Source organism: Ptychodera flava, chromosome 20 (genome assembly GCF_041260155.1).
Source record: "Ptychodera flava strain L36383 chromosome 20, AS_Pfla_20210202, whole genome shotgun sequence".
NCBI lineage: Eukaryota > Metazoa > Hemichordata > Enteropneusta > Ptychoderidae > Ptychodera > Ptychodera flava.
In genome coordinates, this window is record NC_091947.1 from 36,165,513 (window position 1) to 36,181,464 (window position 15,952).

The 15,952-nt window shown below is 38.0% G+C and overlaps 1 protein-coding gene across 7 annotated transcripts; it reads right to left on the reverse strand.

Moving 5' to 3' along the window:
- Positions 1-498: 498 nt before the first annotated feature.
- Positions 499-12,707, reverse strand: LOC139120834 (uncharacterized). Of its 7 annotated transcripts, none has more exons than XM_070685418.1 (8): positions 12,333-12,698; positions 11,939-12,062; positions 8,335-8,692; positions 6,781-6,837; positions 4,654-4,797; positions 2,849-2,977; positions 2,413-2,548; positions 499-1,994 (listed from the first exon to the last, which is right to left on the reverse strand). In XM_070685418.1, the coding sequence occupies exons 3-8, from the start codon at positions 8,656-8,658 to the stop codon at positions 1,270-1,272; spliced, it is 1,515 nt and encodes a 504-aa protein (XP_070541519.1). In that variant the 5' UTR covers positions 8,659-8,692; positions 11,939-12,062; positions 12,333-12,698; the 3' UTR covers positions 499-1,269. The 7 variants fall into 7 exon arrangements, with proteins under 7 accessions (XP_070541519.1, XP_070541521.1, XP_070541520.1 ...); XM_070685420.1 differs by having other exon boundaries at positions 12,468-12,687; XM_070685419.1 differs by lacking the exon at positions 11,939-12,062 and having other exon boundaries at positions 12,333-12,707.
- Positions 12,708-15,952: the final 3,245 nt, after the last annotated feature.

Here is a 15,952-nt window from a genome sequence, read left to right on the forward strand (position 1 = left end):
CAAAAATCATCAGATACAGCTACTGCTCTTTAAGTGAAGAAGTTCATGAGCGTACGAATGCAATCTTACAGTTGTGTATCATATCGACTCTGCCAAGGCTAATTTTTAACACTTTCATAACTTAGCCCTGATATCCAACATCTTGAATTGTTACGCAACTGTGTATGACAATTTCGTACGAGATACAAGGAATTGATGACCGAAGAATATGGCTGTCCACATTACCTTATGAATCTTTTTGGATGATTTTCTGCGGCAAGTGAATAATGGTATGTATAGATGTTTCTATAGGTATGCATCCGTCCAGATATACGCCATTAGAATCACACATCATGGTTTACAAATGTAACATAATGTGTATTACCATAGAGCTAGCTACAAAGGGAGTTTTATCACTATGAATCGTTTGACGGTGTGTTTTTGAAATATTATACCCAAGTGCACGTATAATTGCACTTGACAAGATTATTAAAGAAAATGAAAAAAACCCCGCAATAATGGCGTTTCACGCTGACAAGCAGTTTATTTTGCATAACTAAAATACAGGCCTTAACATCTACAAACCTAGAACACTAAGTCGATATATTTACTCTACTATGCTTGCACGGTACGACTCAAATATCGTAGGACATTGCAGTTTTGATCCAGATGATCCAGTTCAGCGTTTTGGATATTTGAGTCTTTCGTTCGGTTGTAAGTCATACCATACTTGGACTTCACGTCTGACACGATAGCAACCATTTTAGGACAATTGCATAACGTGAAAATACTAAAACTACTATTGGAACTTACTCGTTTTGGTACAGATATAAAACAAGGAATTAATGCAAGGAATTGTACACGTCAACTTTCCCTTAATCTCTCGCTTGCTTTTCACAATGTCATGTCGAATTTATCGACAGTTATACTTTAATGGTGATATATATGATATTGCTGCCATGACTGACTGCCTTGACAAACGATCGACCATAGAGTACAAATTAATGCAGTTAAAGGAGACAAAACATTTTCCTTCCAATTCTGTTTAGGTAACAACACACACGTGAATTCCTCAGCATACCGTCGTAAGATTATGATTCACAAAACGACCGATTCGCTTGCTAATACCCTTCATTATATATATCTAGCTGCGTTGGGAAGTGGTGTGCATCTTTTGCAAAATTAAAAAAAAAACTAGTAAAATATCAATTGTTGTTTAATTTCTGTAAATATCGTCCGGGATATGTGTGATACTAGTACTGTTTCTCTAGTTTTGAAGAAAACCTTTTCCTACACTTCTTCTTCTTCCAGAAGAAACGCTTCCATTCGATCATCTAGGACACGTACATATTGGCAATCGACACTTGATTGTCCGAGTACATCTGCATATGGAGGTGGGAGTTCTGATTTTTGTGAATCTCTTTCATTATTGTCACACAGTTTTTCCTCCTTAAATGTACTTCCTTGCTCATTACAATGTTGGCAACTTGTTCCACTCGTGTCAGACAAGTCGTCGGAGTCGCACATTGCATCGCCCTCTGCCGTTATTGAAGAGCTGTGATGGGCATCATAAGCTGATTTGCGTAAATGAGATTCTACATTTTGTTCCACGGGTTTGTCCATGTCGTCCCCGTCATCAGAACGTGGTATTGACGCTTGTTCACTATCGGTCAGAGAAGATGAACTACTAGAAAGATTGGTCATATTTCCATCAGACTCTAATTTGATCTCTTCTGTTACTTCGTTAAGTCCATGTGTCTGAGGCGAAGACTGATGTTGATCATGGATCTCCTCTGTGGTTTGCAGTCTCTGATCGTCGTTTGATTGTGTTACCACGGTGTTTTCGTTTCCTTCCTGTCGAGAAGCTAGTACCCTCCTAACAGCTTCAAGTGCGGACATAGCCTCACTGGTCGCTGGTGAGGGGAGATTGTCTGGCACGGGCGTTTCGCCTGACGGCCGCTGATGATTGGATTGTCCTTCCCTCGACCTTGAGCCCCTTGGAGGTCGAGGTAACACTAAAGGAAAGCGGAATAGAAGAAAAAACAACCAATTCTGGATCAGAATCCAGTCACAAAGCCATTGTTGTACACAGCATTATGTTCTTTAACAGTATAGTAAATACTCGTAATCTTGATATCAGTTTTCCGTAAAATCTACTCTTGACCGTTGGATAATCTTTACAAAAAGAAGCGACGACAATTTTAATTTCTCTAACAAAGCAGTCGATTTTTCCCCTAATAATTTATCACATTCAGGTATCAACGAAACGAACAAATCAAAACCACATCAACAAATCAAACAACAACAGCAGCAGCAGCAGCAGCAGCAGGTTATTTGACTATTAAACCCCCTCCTCCCAAGGCGACCTTAATACGTAGCGTAATATATTCTAGGATTTAAAAATCACAAAAGTTCGACCCGTCATAAACTTACCAGCAGGGAAGAGTATAAGTCTGTCGTCACTATTAGTAACAAGTGATTCATAACTTGGTGGCAATATCAACATCGGCGGGTTATCTGGATCGTAGGAGTTTCTGTTGTCATCAACGGTGTCACTCAATGAAAATACCTGTCAAATGAAGTTAATACGTAACAGATCTATACATGTCGATACGATAGACAGGTTATCGTACTTAGGATTAGGCAAACCAAGAATGTCGAGTTTGGAGCAATAATAATGTGTCTCTCCGTCTCAGAAACATGCCAACGGCAGAGAGTGGCGTGATCGTTACGAATTTTGAATATGATACATTTAACAGTTTGATTGTTGATCTGAATATTAGGCTGATCCATCCAAAGCTGAGTATATCTCAGTATGGTTTGCATCGGCCCCTGCAACAGGCCTTTCCAGTAAATACGTTCCACTTACTCCGTATTCTGTTTCGCCTTTACAGCAGTCACAGGTAGCCATGCAGGCAAGAGCCGCTGTAACCAAACCCACTATAATCTGAGAGAATGCTAACACTACGATGAGAGCATCAATAGTTATCCTGGCCGCCTGAAATTAAAGGAAATAGCTGTAACTTATACATATATATATATATATATATATATATATATAATATATATATATATATATATATATATATATATATATATATATATATATATATATATATATATATATATAGATAGATAGATAGATAGATAGATAGATAGATAGATAGATAGATAGATAGATAGATAGATAGTAGTGTTTATGTTTATTATTTTTTTTCTTTTCCCTAGAGTAATACAAAATGTTAGCCTTGCCAGCACACTCTATTTTGTACAAGATATGATATTCTGGTCGAAAAATAAATCCTAGTCCGGAATAGAATTTGGCCATGCAACAATAACGGTTTGGCAATTCGCACGCCATAACTATATCAATAGGTTGAACACTAGGCATTTCGACAGAATTTCGGGATTAGAATTACATTAACTGACTGAAACAGCAAAAAAATTCCTAAAATGTTATATTACTTTGAGCTTTAGGACAACGAAAATATTGTTCAGTATTTATGAGATAGGGTGACACGATTGGAACCAATTAGGGATAATTGGATGGTGAAGTAATGTCGATATAATCTGCAAATGTAACCTCATCTGCTTTTCACTTGTTTCTACGAGTAATTTGTAACATCGCAACATTCAGCTATAGGGCATCTAAAACTTTTGAGAAATTTGAAAAATATAAAGATCCAATTATCCCAAATTAGTTCCAATCGTGTTTGGTACAAAATCCTAAAACATAAAATGCCGACAGTTAGCGTGAATCCATGCACAGAGTTGGCACTGTGGTAGCTGTGGAAACGCAGCTATCTGTTGGCTGGGTAGCGCGCATCACTATGCGGGTCAAAGTTGGGTTGACCTTTGACCCGCATTGCGACGCCCGCTACCCCGCCAACAGATAGCTGCGTTTCCACAGCTGGCATTCTGGTTGCATTCATGTTGTTTCGTATGCCAGGTTTTGATTTCCTAAATCTCCTGCATATCTGCTATTATCAAGGATCCCGTTTACAAATTCCAATGGTGTCGTGAAAATGTCTGATCCTTTCCGATACCTTCAGCAGAGCAATATACGGGGGAAAGCAACCGAACATTTTATCATTTAGTTACAGGAATGTGTAGCCTGTAGTTCACCCGCTTTTGTTTTTATGTTGAGGGAAAGCGTCTTGCACTTCCACAGAAATACTCTGGGAAACCAAAATGTCCCATATATCATTGCTGTTATATGTCATTTAGCCGTATGACCATTTTATCAGTTAACTTTGTGTCATAGACTGATATCACATGGGATTTGAAACTAGATTCGGGCACATTTGTAGGACCCCCCCCCCCCACCCCGCATGAAATGCAGGTAAGACAGAATGTCATTTAATATGGCTCTTACATATGGAAGGTCGCACATGTAAACACGGGACAGGATGTAGTAGGACTATGCATGAAAATATGTCAGTTTTTAAGTATGCAGGGAAGTTAATAACAAGTTTGACAAGGTTTCACTGTAACTTCACCGAAAGGTTGATTTATTTTCCCGTTCAAAATGTTTAATCTTCCAGTAAACAAAAAAAGGTTCGAAAGAAATATAAAATCCATAAATACTTCCCGTCTACAAGTGTGTCATATAGTCGATGGATTATTTCTTATTTTCATAGAGTGTAATGTGTCACATTGCGAAATTCTACTCACCTGGGATGAGCATGGATAGTCGGGGTATATAGTACAGTCAGCCGGGTTGTAAAACATCTCCTGGGTGATAGCCAAGACACCGATCGTGATAGGAAGTAGAGCTATGCTGGCTGACACCACACAGAACACCATTGAAATTGTTATCTTGTTTAAATAAAAAAATACGGTTCAAATCTTAGCATGATGGACCAAACTCCATATAACTGGGGCAGAATACGTCTTGGGAACAGACATACGGAATTTAAAACATTGCACAATTCCTTCCCGGTCCAAAGTTCGTGTAAATATTGATATTGGAGAAATATTAATTTTTATTACATCGTATTTGAGGAAATAGAAAATTTTCCTCGAAGTTGATGGCAGTCATTTTTGAATTGAAGTAATTTGCTACAGTGGTCCAATACATTTTAACGCTGACTCTTTTGTTTATTCATATTATGAAGTAAAATACATTCCATGTGACCTTGAACAGAGAGTGAGGAATAAGGTTTAGAACTTTGTTTTGACAAGCCCGTACTTCTATAGAAATTGTACAAGCTACCGTTCTGATTACAATTAACTTGTACGCAAAACTTGTCAACCATTAATGTTGTAGCACTGTAGAGGCCACGTGTGTTCGACGGAACTGTGTTGTTTGGTGGTATGGAAACCCTTCATACCAGTGCATATTCCCGAGTTACATCCAAATCATGCCAAATGTCCATCGCTAATCATCACACAACGACCGCTTTTGAAACAAAAAGTCCCAGCCAAAGTGTTAAATCTCGTAAGCTAAGCCTGAGCTCGGCATGCTATTATAGTCAACGACTGGAAATTCAGCCAAGAATGGCTAAAGTTTTGAAGAATGGTTAAAGCTTTGTAGTTCTCCTTTATTGTCAATGCAAAGTTAAACCTTTAAAGTTCTATTAACTCAAATTTTGATGTCTTTTGGTCAATTTTATTCTGCCTGTAAGATAGCTACTTGACTTAGGTCAAGTTCTGTTGGTGAATTCTCAAAAAAACAAAATTATTTGCAACAGTTTCTTATAGAAAGCCATGACTGACTTAAGTGGTCTAATATCATGTTGTGCTGGTCATTCAATATATTGTGCTGGGCATTCAATATGTTGTGCTGGGCATTCAATACATTGTGCGTCCAGCACAACATCATATTAGACCACTGAAGTCATTCATGGCTTTCTATAGTTTCTCTTGTGCCTCTTCTTTTTCATATAAACCCTTTTTGAAATTTTGAAGCCTAGGTCAGGTTTTCCTAGCGATCGAACGCTTTACCTTTGAGTCTGCGCGGTAGTGAGTTGGTTTCTGCCGGATTCCGTGTGAATTAACTTCCCTGTATCGTGTTCACCCCGCTTACGCGTTCACCCCACTCATCGCGTTCACCCCACTCACACGTTTCATATGAAAACAGAACACAAATGATCGCGTTCATCTCACTCAAACATTCACAAATCGCAGACTTGAACCAAGTCTTGATAGCAACTACCCCAATCTTGAACCAAGTCTTGATAGCTACTACCCCAATCTTGAACTAAGTCTAGATAGCTACCACCCCAATCTTGATCCAAGTCTTGATAGCTACTACCCCAATCTTGAACCAAGTCTAGATAGCTACTACCCCAATCTTGAACCAAGTCTAGATAGCTACTACCCCAATCTTGAACCAAGTCTAGATAGCTACTACCCCAATCTTGAACCAAGTCTGGATAGGTACTACCCCAATCTTGAACCAAGTCAGATAGCTACTACCCCAATCTTGAACCAAGTCTTGATAGCAACTACCCCAATCTTGAACCAAGTCTTGACAGCTACTACCCCAATCTTGAACCAAGTCTTGATAGCTACTACCCCAATCTTGAACCAAGTCACTACTACCCCAATCTTGAACCAAGTCTTGACCCAATCATATGAGAATGCCTGTGTTCAACTTGTAAATGAAACCCTTATGTGTGCAACGCTCATTTGTCATATTGTTGACAGTTGTTTTTGTTTGCAAGGTATACTATATATTTCAATATATTTTAATGAGGCTCATGAATTATCATCCCTTTTATGTTTAGGGTCAAAGACTGCGACTGATTCTGATCTAAAACATTTCATGGAAAACAAAAAATAATGTGATGAGTTTACCCATCTCTCTGTCTTCTTAACAGCGGCCGCTATGCATGTCGCACCAGACACAACAAACTGAGAGAAAAGAAAGTCTGAATGGGTTATCGACTATAAGAGTGCATTTTGTAATATTTAAGTAAGCTTTATACGTATAAAAGTTCAAGTCTGAGTCACAATTACAGTAGATAACTCGTTCGAAGGATTGTTGTTAGTAAATATTACACAATCTTTGAGAAAGCGAACGTAATAGGTATTTTACGATGTTTGCGAAACATAATTTGAATGTGTATGCTCGAATGTAATGTGTTTTGAGTCAAGTTAGGAATTCTTGTCTTGTGTCAATAGAAGCACATGCGTTCTTTTCTCAAAATCGTCACTAAGACCATGATTTAGAGATAAAGTGGATATTCTGATTTTGTTGTCCCTATAAATAAGGCAACGAAGGACGGCAGTATTTTTGTGAAACTTTTTAGAGAAAAATGACTAAACACGATTGGAACTAATTTGGGATAATTGGATGGTGAAGTAATGCCGATTTAATCTAAAAATATAATCTCATCTGCTTTTCTGTTTAGAATTCACACTTGTTTTTATGAGTAATTTGCAATATTGTAACGTTCAGCTACACGGCACCTAACACTTTTGAGAATTTTGAAAAATATGAAAATCCAATTATCCCAAATTAGTTCCAATCGTGTTACTACATCAATATTGACGATAAACTGGTTTTACTTGTAATTTGTCAACGATATCCTAACTGATGTACTGCATAATGCCCAAAGTCAATGCTACTGTCATGAGCAAAATTTTGACGATTGAAACGACCCAAACGAAATGTTCCTTTGAAGGTGCGCCTAATAGGTTTTTATTCTTTAACTTTCGCATGCTGTTGGTTGATTGAAATACAAAGTTATTCATAGCGCTCAGGTCAAACTTTCAAAATTATGTCATCCCACTCATTTCGATAGCAGTCTAATTCTGTGAAGACTTTAAGACAGAGACAGCTCTTTTGATCTTGCATTCGCTGCAAGCGATATCGTTCTGATCGTAGTGAAAGCATAAGAGGATTACATCATCAAGAGTTCCCAGCGTAACGAGTCGTCAGGTCTATAAATTGGAATTGACATACGGTGTTAGACTTGGTTCAAGTCGGTGAATTTTTAAAAAAATAAATCATTTATAATAGCTTCTCTTGTGTCTCTACTATTTTGTACAAACCTATTCGGAATTTGGTAGCCCAGGCCAGGTTTTCCCAGCGATTGAATGCGTTACCTTTGAGTCTGCGCAGTAGGACTATAGTGATTCCGGGTGAAACTCCTGTATAGGGTTCACTCACGCGCGCGTTTCACATGAAAGCAAATACAAATCATTGCGCTCACTCCACTCAAACATTCACAAATCACAGACTTGAACCAAGTCTAATACGGTGTATGTATAGACAGAAACATCGTATGAAAGGTTCGCAAAATAACTATACTTGTTGATATGAAAAGTCATCATCATCATCATCATCATCCTTCATCATCAACAAGTCTGATACCCCTTCATTTGCTCTACTAGCAGTATACTCACAAATGCGCCGCACCAGATGGGAACACACAGTTCCCATCCGAAGGTTCGGATAAAAACAGCGATGATTCCAAACAACATGCTGAATGACCCTAGGAAAACCTGCGTTATCCCGAGACGCATGTAGCGGTGACGTTTGAACGGAGATACATCCGGATAGCTCGGGCAATTCGCTGTGGCATCGCTGAGTGAACTGACTGGTGGATTCTGCCAGGGACCGGGATCAGAGAATTCTGGCGGTGACGGTGGTGGCGCCTCAATTGTTGACGATATCGATGTGGATCGGTCGGTATATACAGAATTTCTATCCCGCCTTGTCGGTGCCATGACTGGTTAGTTCCAGGTTCAAAGATTTCAAATCCTACAAAGATATTAAAATACGCATTACTACTTCACTATAGACTCATGAGCGCGTTGTTTCGATTCTCATAAGAAAATATCCCATGTTACATTGCAGTTTGGTCAATTTGGACAATATTAACCTGTAAGGGGAAATCCAGTTTGATCTAATTTTGGTTTCAATTCATATGCTGTGCATTATGTGCATCGTACCATGAAAAAAAAACTACGCGTCCTCGGACTTGCAGTTTTCTTATATATTCTTCAGACAAATTCCACAGCGCGTACTGACAATATCAATTATGTTTTATATTAGCACGACTTGTTTTATTGATATCTTATACAAGTCTACGAAACGATTAGTGGTAATTTTGAAGTGTTTCGTTGCTGGAAAAATCGTGTGAAAGTATATCCATTCATTTGCTGCAGTAATGACAAATAATTCAAGAACAGAATGGAGCACAAGTACAACCTTGTACTGTACTTATGTCATAAATGAAGAGTACAGACCCCATTCGAAAAGTTTTAGTGATATCGGGGGATTAATTCTGCGGTTCAGCAAAACCAATCGATCAAGCTTAAGTAATTTATATAGATGTCTGGTAAATATAGGTGATTACTTCCAAAATGATTCACTTAAGAATTCTTAATAATGTAGTGAAATTTTGAAATGTCAAATCGTCCAATACCGTCACGTGACGTCAAGAACTGAAAGCGCGGTTTCACATTGTTTCACTGTATTTAATCTTGTGTCTTGCACTGTCACTGAATATTATTTCCACCTCTATAGATCATGCATATATCACGAGATATTGTTGAAATATTGCCTGTTTTGACTTCAGTATACACAAGACAGGAAGAAATAACCGATATTTCTGAGGCACTGTCTCTATAATAGCTCATATACATATATAAGCAACATATTTAACAATGGACGTCAATTATATGTTATCAAAGCTTGGCCAGACACCTTGATATTGACAAGGATTTGATTAAATGAATGAAAGTTGGGCAAACTGGTTGTTATGGCTACTCATTCAGAGGAAGATGTAAAGGAAAGTGGTAAGGGTCTTCATTGGAGCAATATTTTTCGAAGTTATTGTCGTTCAATATTCTGTCAATCATGAACGTAGGTTGGTTTTCGGCAGTATTTGATTGATATCTGTACTCTTGATGATGATCAATTATTTTTACCGCAGCTAAGGTACCGTTCCCCTCTCAGCCAACGGTGCTCAGCTACCCTTCCCCTCCCAGCCAACGGTGCTCAGCTACCCTTCCCCTCCCAGCCAACGGTGCTCAGCTACCCTTCCCCTCCCAGCCAACGGTGCTCAGCTACCCTTCCCCTCCCAGCCAACGGTGTTCAGCTACCCTTCCCCTCCCAGCCAACGGTGCTCAGCTACCCTTCCCCTCCCAGCCAACGGTGCTCAGCTACCCTTCCCCTCCCAGCCAACGGTGCTACTAGACGTGGTCATAAGATCAAAGGTGTTGATATCACTCAAAAGACTTATTGGGACTTATTTACATTGTAAAGTTAGCTTAATCCGAGGCAGTCAAATGTTGAAAAATGAATATGTCTAAAGGAACTTCCCGCTTGAATGAGCTCAGGGACGCCGGAAACCCCGCTTTGACGATGTCCTCAGTCACCAGTGTCCTCAAAGGACGAGATCAAAGCACCTTAGTTATCGCAATAATGTCTGTATTTCATGAGAATAAAGTTTAAGCACTACAAGTGCGCCATGTTGGCATATTACGCGTAGTGAAACCTAACTCTGAAATACCTAACGATGTGCAGTGTATATCCTTCTTGAAGCGGTCTGTCGGGAGGATATATTATCGCCAAGCATGTAAGCGCTGCATGTAGTGTTCGAATAACGTGGATGACTGTTAAGGCTGATCTCAATGTTAGAAGTTTTCCAATTTTTTAAATGGCCAACTAATGCGTGATCATAAATTTAAAAATGTTTTTGAGTTAGCACACAGTAAGACGGCCTGTGGTCAGGTCTTCTTTAACTGTGATCTCAATGTTTTTCTGTGATGGTTTCATTTGTATTTCCAGTTTTTTAATCATAGTAGTATAAATGTATGTGTGAATGTACAAGCTTCGTTCTACGTGCGTGACTCTATTGCTTTCTGTCATAAATAGTTGGTATATAAAGTCTTAATGATGTTATTTCGTTTCATGTAGAATCCTTGACTTTTTTATTTCACAGATATCCACAGATATCCTGGTTATGAACAAGGGATCTTCAAATCCGGATTCAAAATGGACGACAGGTATTTGCTCGTTTATTTTCCTTGACAACGTCGACATATTATAACACTTTTCCTATTTAACATGTGTAGAAATCGGTTAATATCACAAACAGAAACATAATTCATTAATACAGGACAGTTTGAGCACAAATTCATGAGTGAGTTTTTATCATGAATAAAATCTATCTCACATTACAACACGTCGTATGTCTTTTGTGTTAGATCGGGGTATAAACGTGATGGTATTAACATCTAGTTTATTGGAACATATACACATGATAACTACACATGATAACCCTTCACACAGTAAAGGACATCGCCAAAATGCCTGTGAAAATATAACCCATATCCCGCAAAATATCTATAGGATAATATTATTGCAGTCCTCAACGATGACTCCATAACGCAAAAACCAACCCGTTGCTTTCCAGAAACAACAGGTGTTTCAAATATTGTTAGGACTACTCGTGTCGATCTGTGGTGTTTTATCAGAGTAAATCTCAGGGCGGTGATGGTTAAAAAATAAATGTAGGACTGGTGTGGGGTGCCGGGTGACTGAGCGGATCACTCACTTCTTTCCAGTCTTTCAACTTTGGATATTTACTTGAAGGGCATTGTGTGTTTATACATACATAGATACATATATACATACATAGATACATATGTATATATATATATATATATATATATATAATATATATATATATATATATATATATATAATATATATTTATATTGTATGTTGTATATATATAAATATATATATATATATATATATATATATATATATATATATATATATATATATATATATATGTAATTTTCGTCTTTTACAAACGCGCTCGTAGGAGATGTGTGTGAGCGACGAGTGAGGGGACCTTTGAATGATACACTTGCAAATTATCTTGGGACAAGATCTTTCGCGAAATAAGTCTCTGTTTTGCTATTTTTTGTCATTTTATCGAGCTATGTATAGTCATTATCTTGGACTTTAACTGATTTGTCTTCCACTTACCGCTGATAAAATATCTACGGTTTCTCTGTATCGAAACTTGGGCCAGTCGATACCGCTACACGTCAGTTTGGTAGTACCATAAGCAGTGGACAACGCAAGGGTTATATGGAGAAGTGTTCAAAACCTTTAGTGGGAAGTAAACACGTATCACCGGTGTCAGTGTTTGCAATTGCCCGTGTGCAAAGGTATGGTAATACAGGGTCATGATATGGTGATTTGAGATACAAGTTGACAATAGGCTTCCTCATGAGGTCATTTGTATGAACGCACCAGTAAATCTTCCCACTGTGTAACGATAAAGGTAATGCCATACCTCGCAAAACAAGACATTGTATAGTCGTACAGTGGACACGTGAAATTAAGTACTAGCAGGAAAAGAGAGTTAAAATATCACCTTTTTTGGCTGTAACTTGTCACTGCTGTTTGTCCCGTAGTTGACGACAGTGACGTCGATGACTGGTCGTAATAAAGTAACCGACTCTTTTATGTGAAAGATTAACAAATACAAGGAAGTGAATGTGGTCCACACCTTTACTGGTGGTCGATGTCACATCTTGATTTTCAGCACTTAATTCTACACACAGACGCTTCTTTTCTAGTCTAAATGAACATCAACATTTTCCAATATGGCTGCTGTTCGGCCCTCACGAAAGGGTGGTTTACACAACCGTTCGTAAGTCCAAAGTTCCTGTGTAGAACTTTAGCGACGCGGTGAAACAAATATGAATATGTCAGCCAGCAATTGTTGTATCCGAAAGGTCGCCAAGGTAAAGTGGGTCGAACTTTCAACTTTACTCCAGGTCAGTCTTGTGTTCAGTGTCCATCACGAGGCAGAAGGAAAGATTTCGGACTCATCGTTCTGTCCGGTTTGATGTGTAACCTTCGTCTTTCTGGTTGTAGTGTTATGTTGGAACTCAAACAAGTTACATTATTTGTTTTTTGCGACTTTGTGATTCTGGTTGTAGCAAGCTGTATGAATACGATTACCTGGTCACTTTTCGCGTGGTCTAATGACGTCATGAAAGTTATTACACTGCTGCGTGTGTCTCTGGCGATGTGAATGTTACATCACTGACCAACAATTTCTTCCCACAGCAGAATGTTGATTAAATTCAGGGGCAACCAACCAGCTTATTTCAAGAAATTGCAACTAAAGGTGTTTTAATTGTAAATACAGCATTTAAAAGAATTTTAGGCAAAATGACATTTTCAGGGGGAATTAAAAGCTATTTGCAACGGCCCTCCCATCACGATTTGAAAAGATTCCCTCCCCCACAAACAATTTTCCGACTCCTTTCCCAACCACTAAAACTCCCTAGTAGGGCCCTTTTCCCAGAAAAAACTCCTACTGCCCTCTCATCAGCACATGATTTTGTCCTTTTAAGCAAAGTGTTCTATCTTTCAAATTCGTTACTGGATTCATTCCTTTTAACTTTGGATCAAAAAATCTCGCCCATAATCAACTCTGATTGACAGCGTATTTTTATAAGTGAAGTTTTTGCTTGCGTAAACAAGTTGATGAAGTGTTGTTTATCGGTTAGCAAGAAGAAATCGCAAATGAAGAGATTTATTCTGAAATTTCGATTAATTGTTAATCTACACGTCACACGCAGTAGTGCACCAATAGGGGGACTCAACTGACCAATGAATCTGATGAATCGATAAGTTCAGCTTGCTTGCAGACTTACCCGTAGACTATCCGATGATAAGTCTAGCGGTTGGTTTTTCGTTTCCAAATGTGAAAATATAAAATATGTCCCAGCCCATTAACATAAAGATTCCCTCTAGCCGCCCAATGATAGCAGATCTGAAAATAAATGCACTCCCGTCACTGAAGCACAAACACCTTTTGGCACCAACAGCTTCATTGGCTGACCCTGTGAATTGCTCTTTGATAAACTATGTAGAATATAACAGATAGCAGATAACTGATCATCCAAGTTGTTCACTGTCTGCTGTGGTATAGTCATCTGTATTTTAAGGTCAATAATGTGCCTCGGGGACAGATATTCAGACTCTTACAGTATTGTAACTCTTTCCTGTATACCACATGTAGGACTCTCTTGGGCTAAGAAAAATTTTGGCCGTTTCAGTTTTTCGAAAATCGAAAAATTTATTTTCCCCATAAAGTTTACACAGGAAAGGTGGCCATTTTGAATTTTCAAATATCGATTTCCTAGTACCAAATTTTGCATGGTAAACCCCTGTTTTTATTCTTGATTGATATGAAAGTTGCATTGAGGAAAGTTTTGGCAAAAGTTGAAGTCGTTCACTTTCAAGACGCATACTATCTTAAGGTAAATCTCATCCAAGACTGTCTAATCGTGTATCCGTATTTTGAAAATTAATTTTGAAAATGCATATTTCGTTGTCAAAATGAAGATTGGCGGAATAAAGCTATCATCAATATTCTGTTATGAACAGACATCATTGTCATTGGCAACTTTAAGACGTAGTTATTGACCGTATCTAGGTTGAGACGTTGTTAAGTAACTATCTATCAGGTATTGTACTAGGGATATTCTAAAAACTTGAATCTTATGAGGATATTTAAATCGTTTAGTGGTTTACAATTTACGTCTGGACCGGACTTTTTGTAAAACTCGCAAACTTCTAAACCATTCGGTATAAAAAAACAATAGAAAGAGGGTAATATAAAACACGTATTCATGTCAATACATCGTAGAAATGAGCGCTACACAACAATACAGCTATCTGAACTTTATATATCCTACTCCCTGTGTAAAACAGTACAAGTACATACGGATTGGTATGTATATATATATATATATATATATATATATATATATATATATATATATATATATATATATATTTACATATATGTATATACATACATATGTATATATATATATATATATATATATATATATATATATATATATATATATATATATATATATATACATATGTATTAACTGTACAGAAGAGTAATAGGCTACAAGGCAACAGTCTTTATGTAAGCATAATATATTCTAAAGATTTTTCTTCCTAAGTGCATGTCGTGAAAAGGTCGATGTTCTAGATGGTCTTGTCCAAGAATTCCTGATAACCTCTATCGGGAAATGAAATGCTTCAAATGACAGGTGGAGTTATTTACTTGATTTGACCAAATACAGTTGTCTGCTATATTTTGCTTTGCCTGAAACTATATATCTTTACTGGCCGAGTGGCGCTTTGCGTCGAAGTCATAATATCCCGTGTGGTTAGCAACATTATGTCACGGAATTAAGTACCTCGGGCCTCTGTGGGTGCCTCAGAGATGCTGATCGAGCGAGACTCTGTCTATCTGCTTTTATATTGGCAATAAGACAGCAGTACGAGGCAAATACACTGATGTCCATATCGCAATATTTGATTATTGTGTACCAAGTACCAGGTACCACTGTCGGCGTCATGATAGATGGCCTACCTAAGACATGCGTCAACATCGCGATCACGCCAACTGAGGAAACCCAATTTGTTAGGCCATGGTTTGACAATATTACTGCCTTAACTCCTGAATAAGAAACTTTAAGGGATATGTATTTGACGCCGTGCACTTCTTGTTTTACGCTTTTGTTTCACAGTTTGCAAGTCTTTGTTTTACTTAAAATGATTGACAGATAATTATACGTCCATAATCGGAAAAAGGAACTCTGCCTTTTTATGAAAATGAAGTTGTGTCTCTATATTAAAGGAGTCCAAGCAGTGTTGTTTCGTTTATGAGTTCCCGTGTGCATAAACATATCAAGCATGTAGTACAGCTACCATGCAATCTGTTATAAAAAATCCCATCTGACGTCCGTCACGCTTTGTCGAAGTGCTGAATGCCCGGAAAGGCATTTGTGAATGCGATCACTCCACTTTTGTGGGGTGACCGTGTAGTGAAAGACAGACCAGGTCATGTGCCTGTCAAATGTATTTAGAATGTGATTAATATTTCAGATAGACGTGTAATACTAAAGTTAATTTAAACCATATGCAATAAGTGAACGGAAATAATCACATATA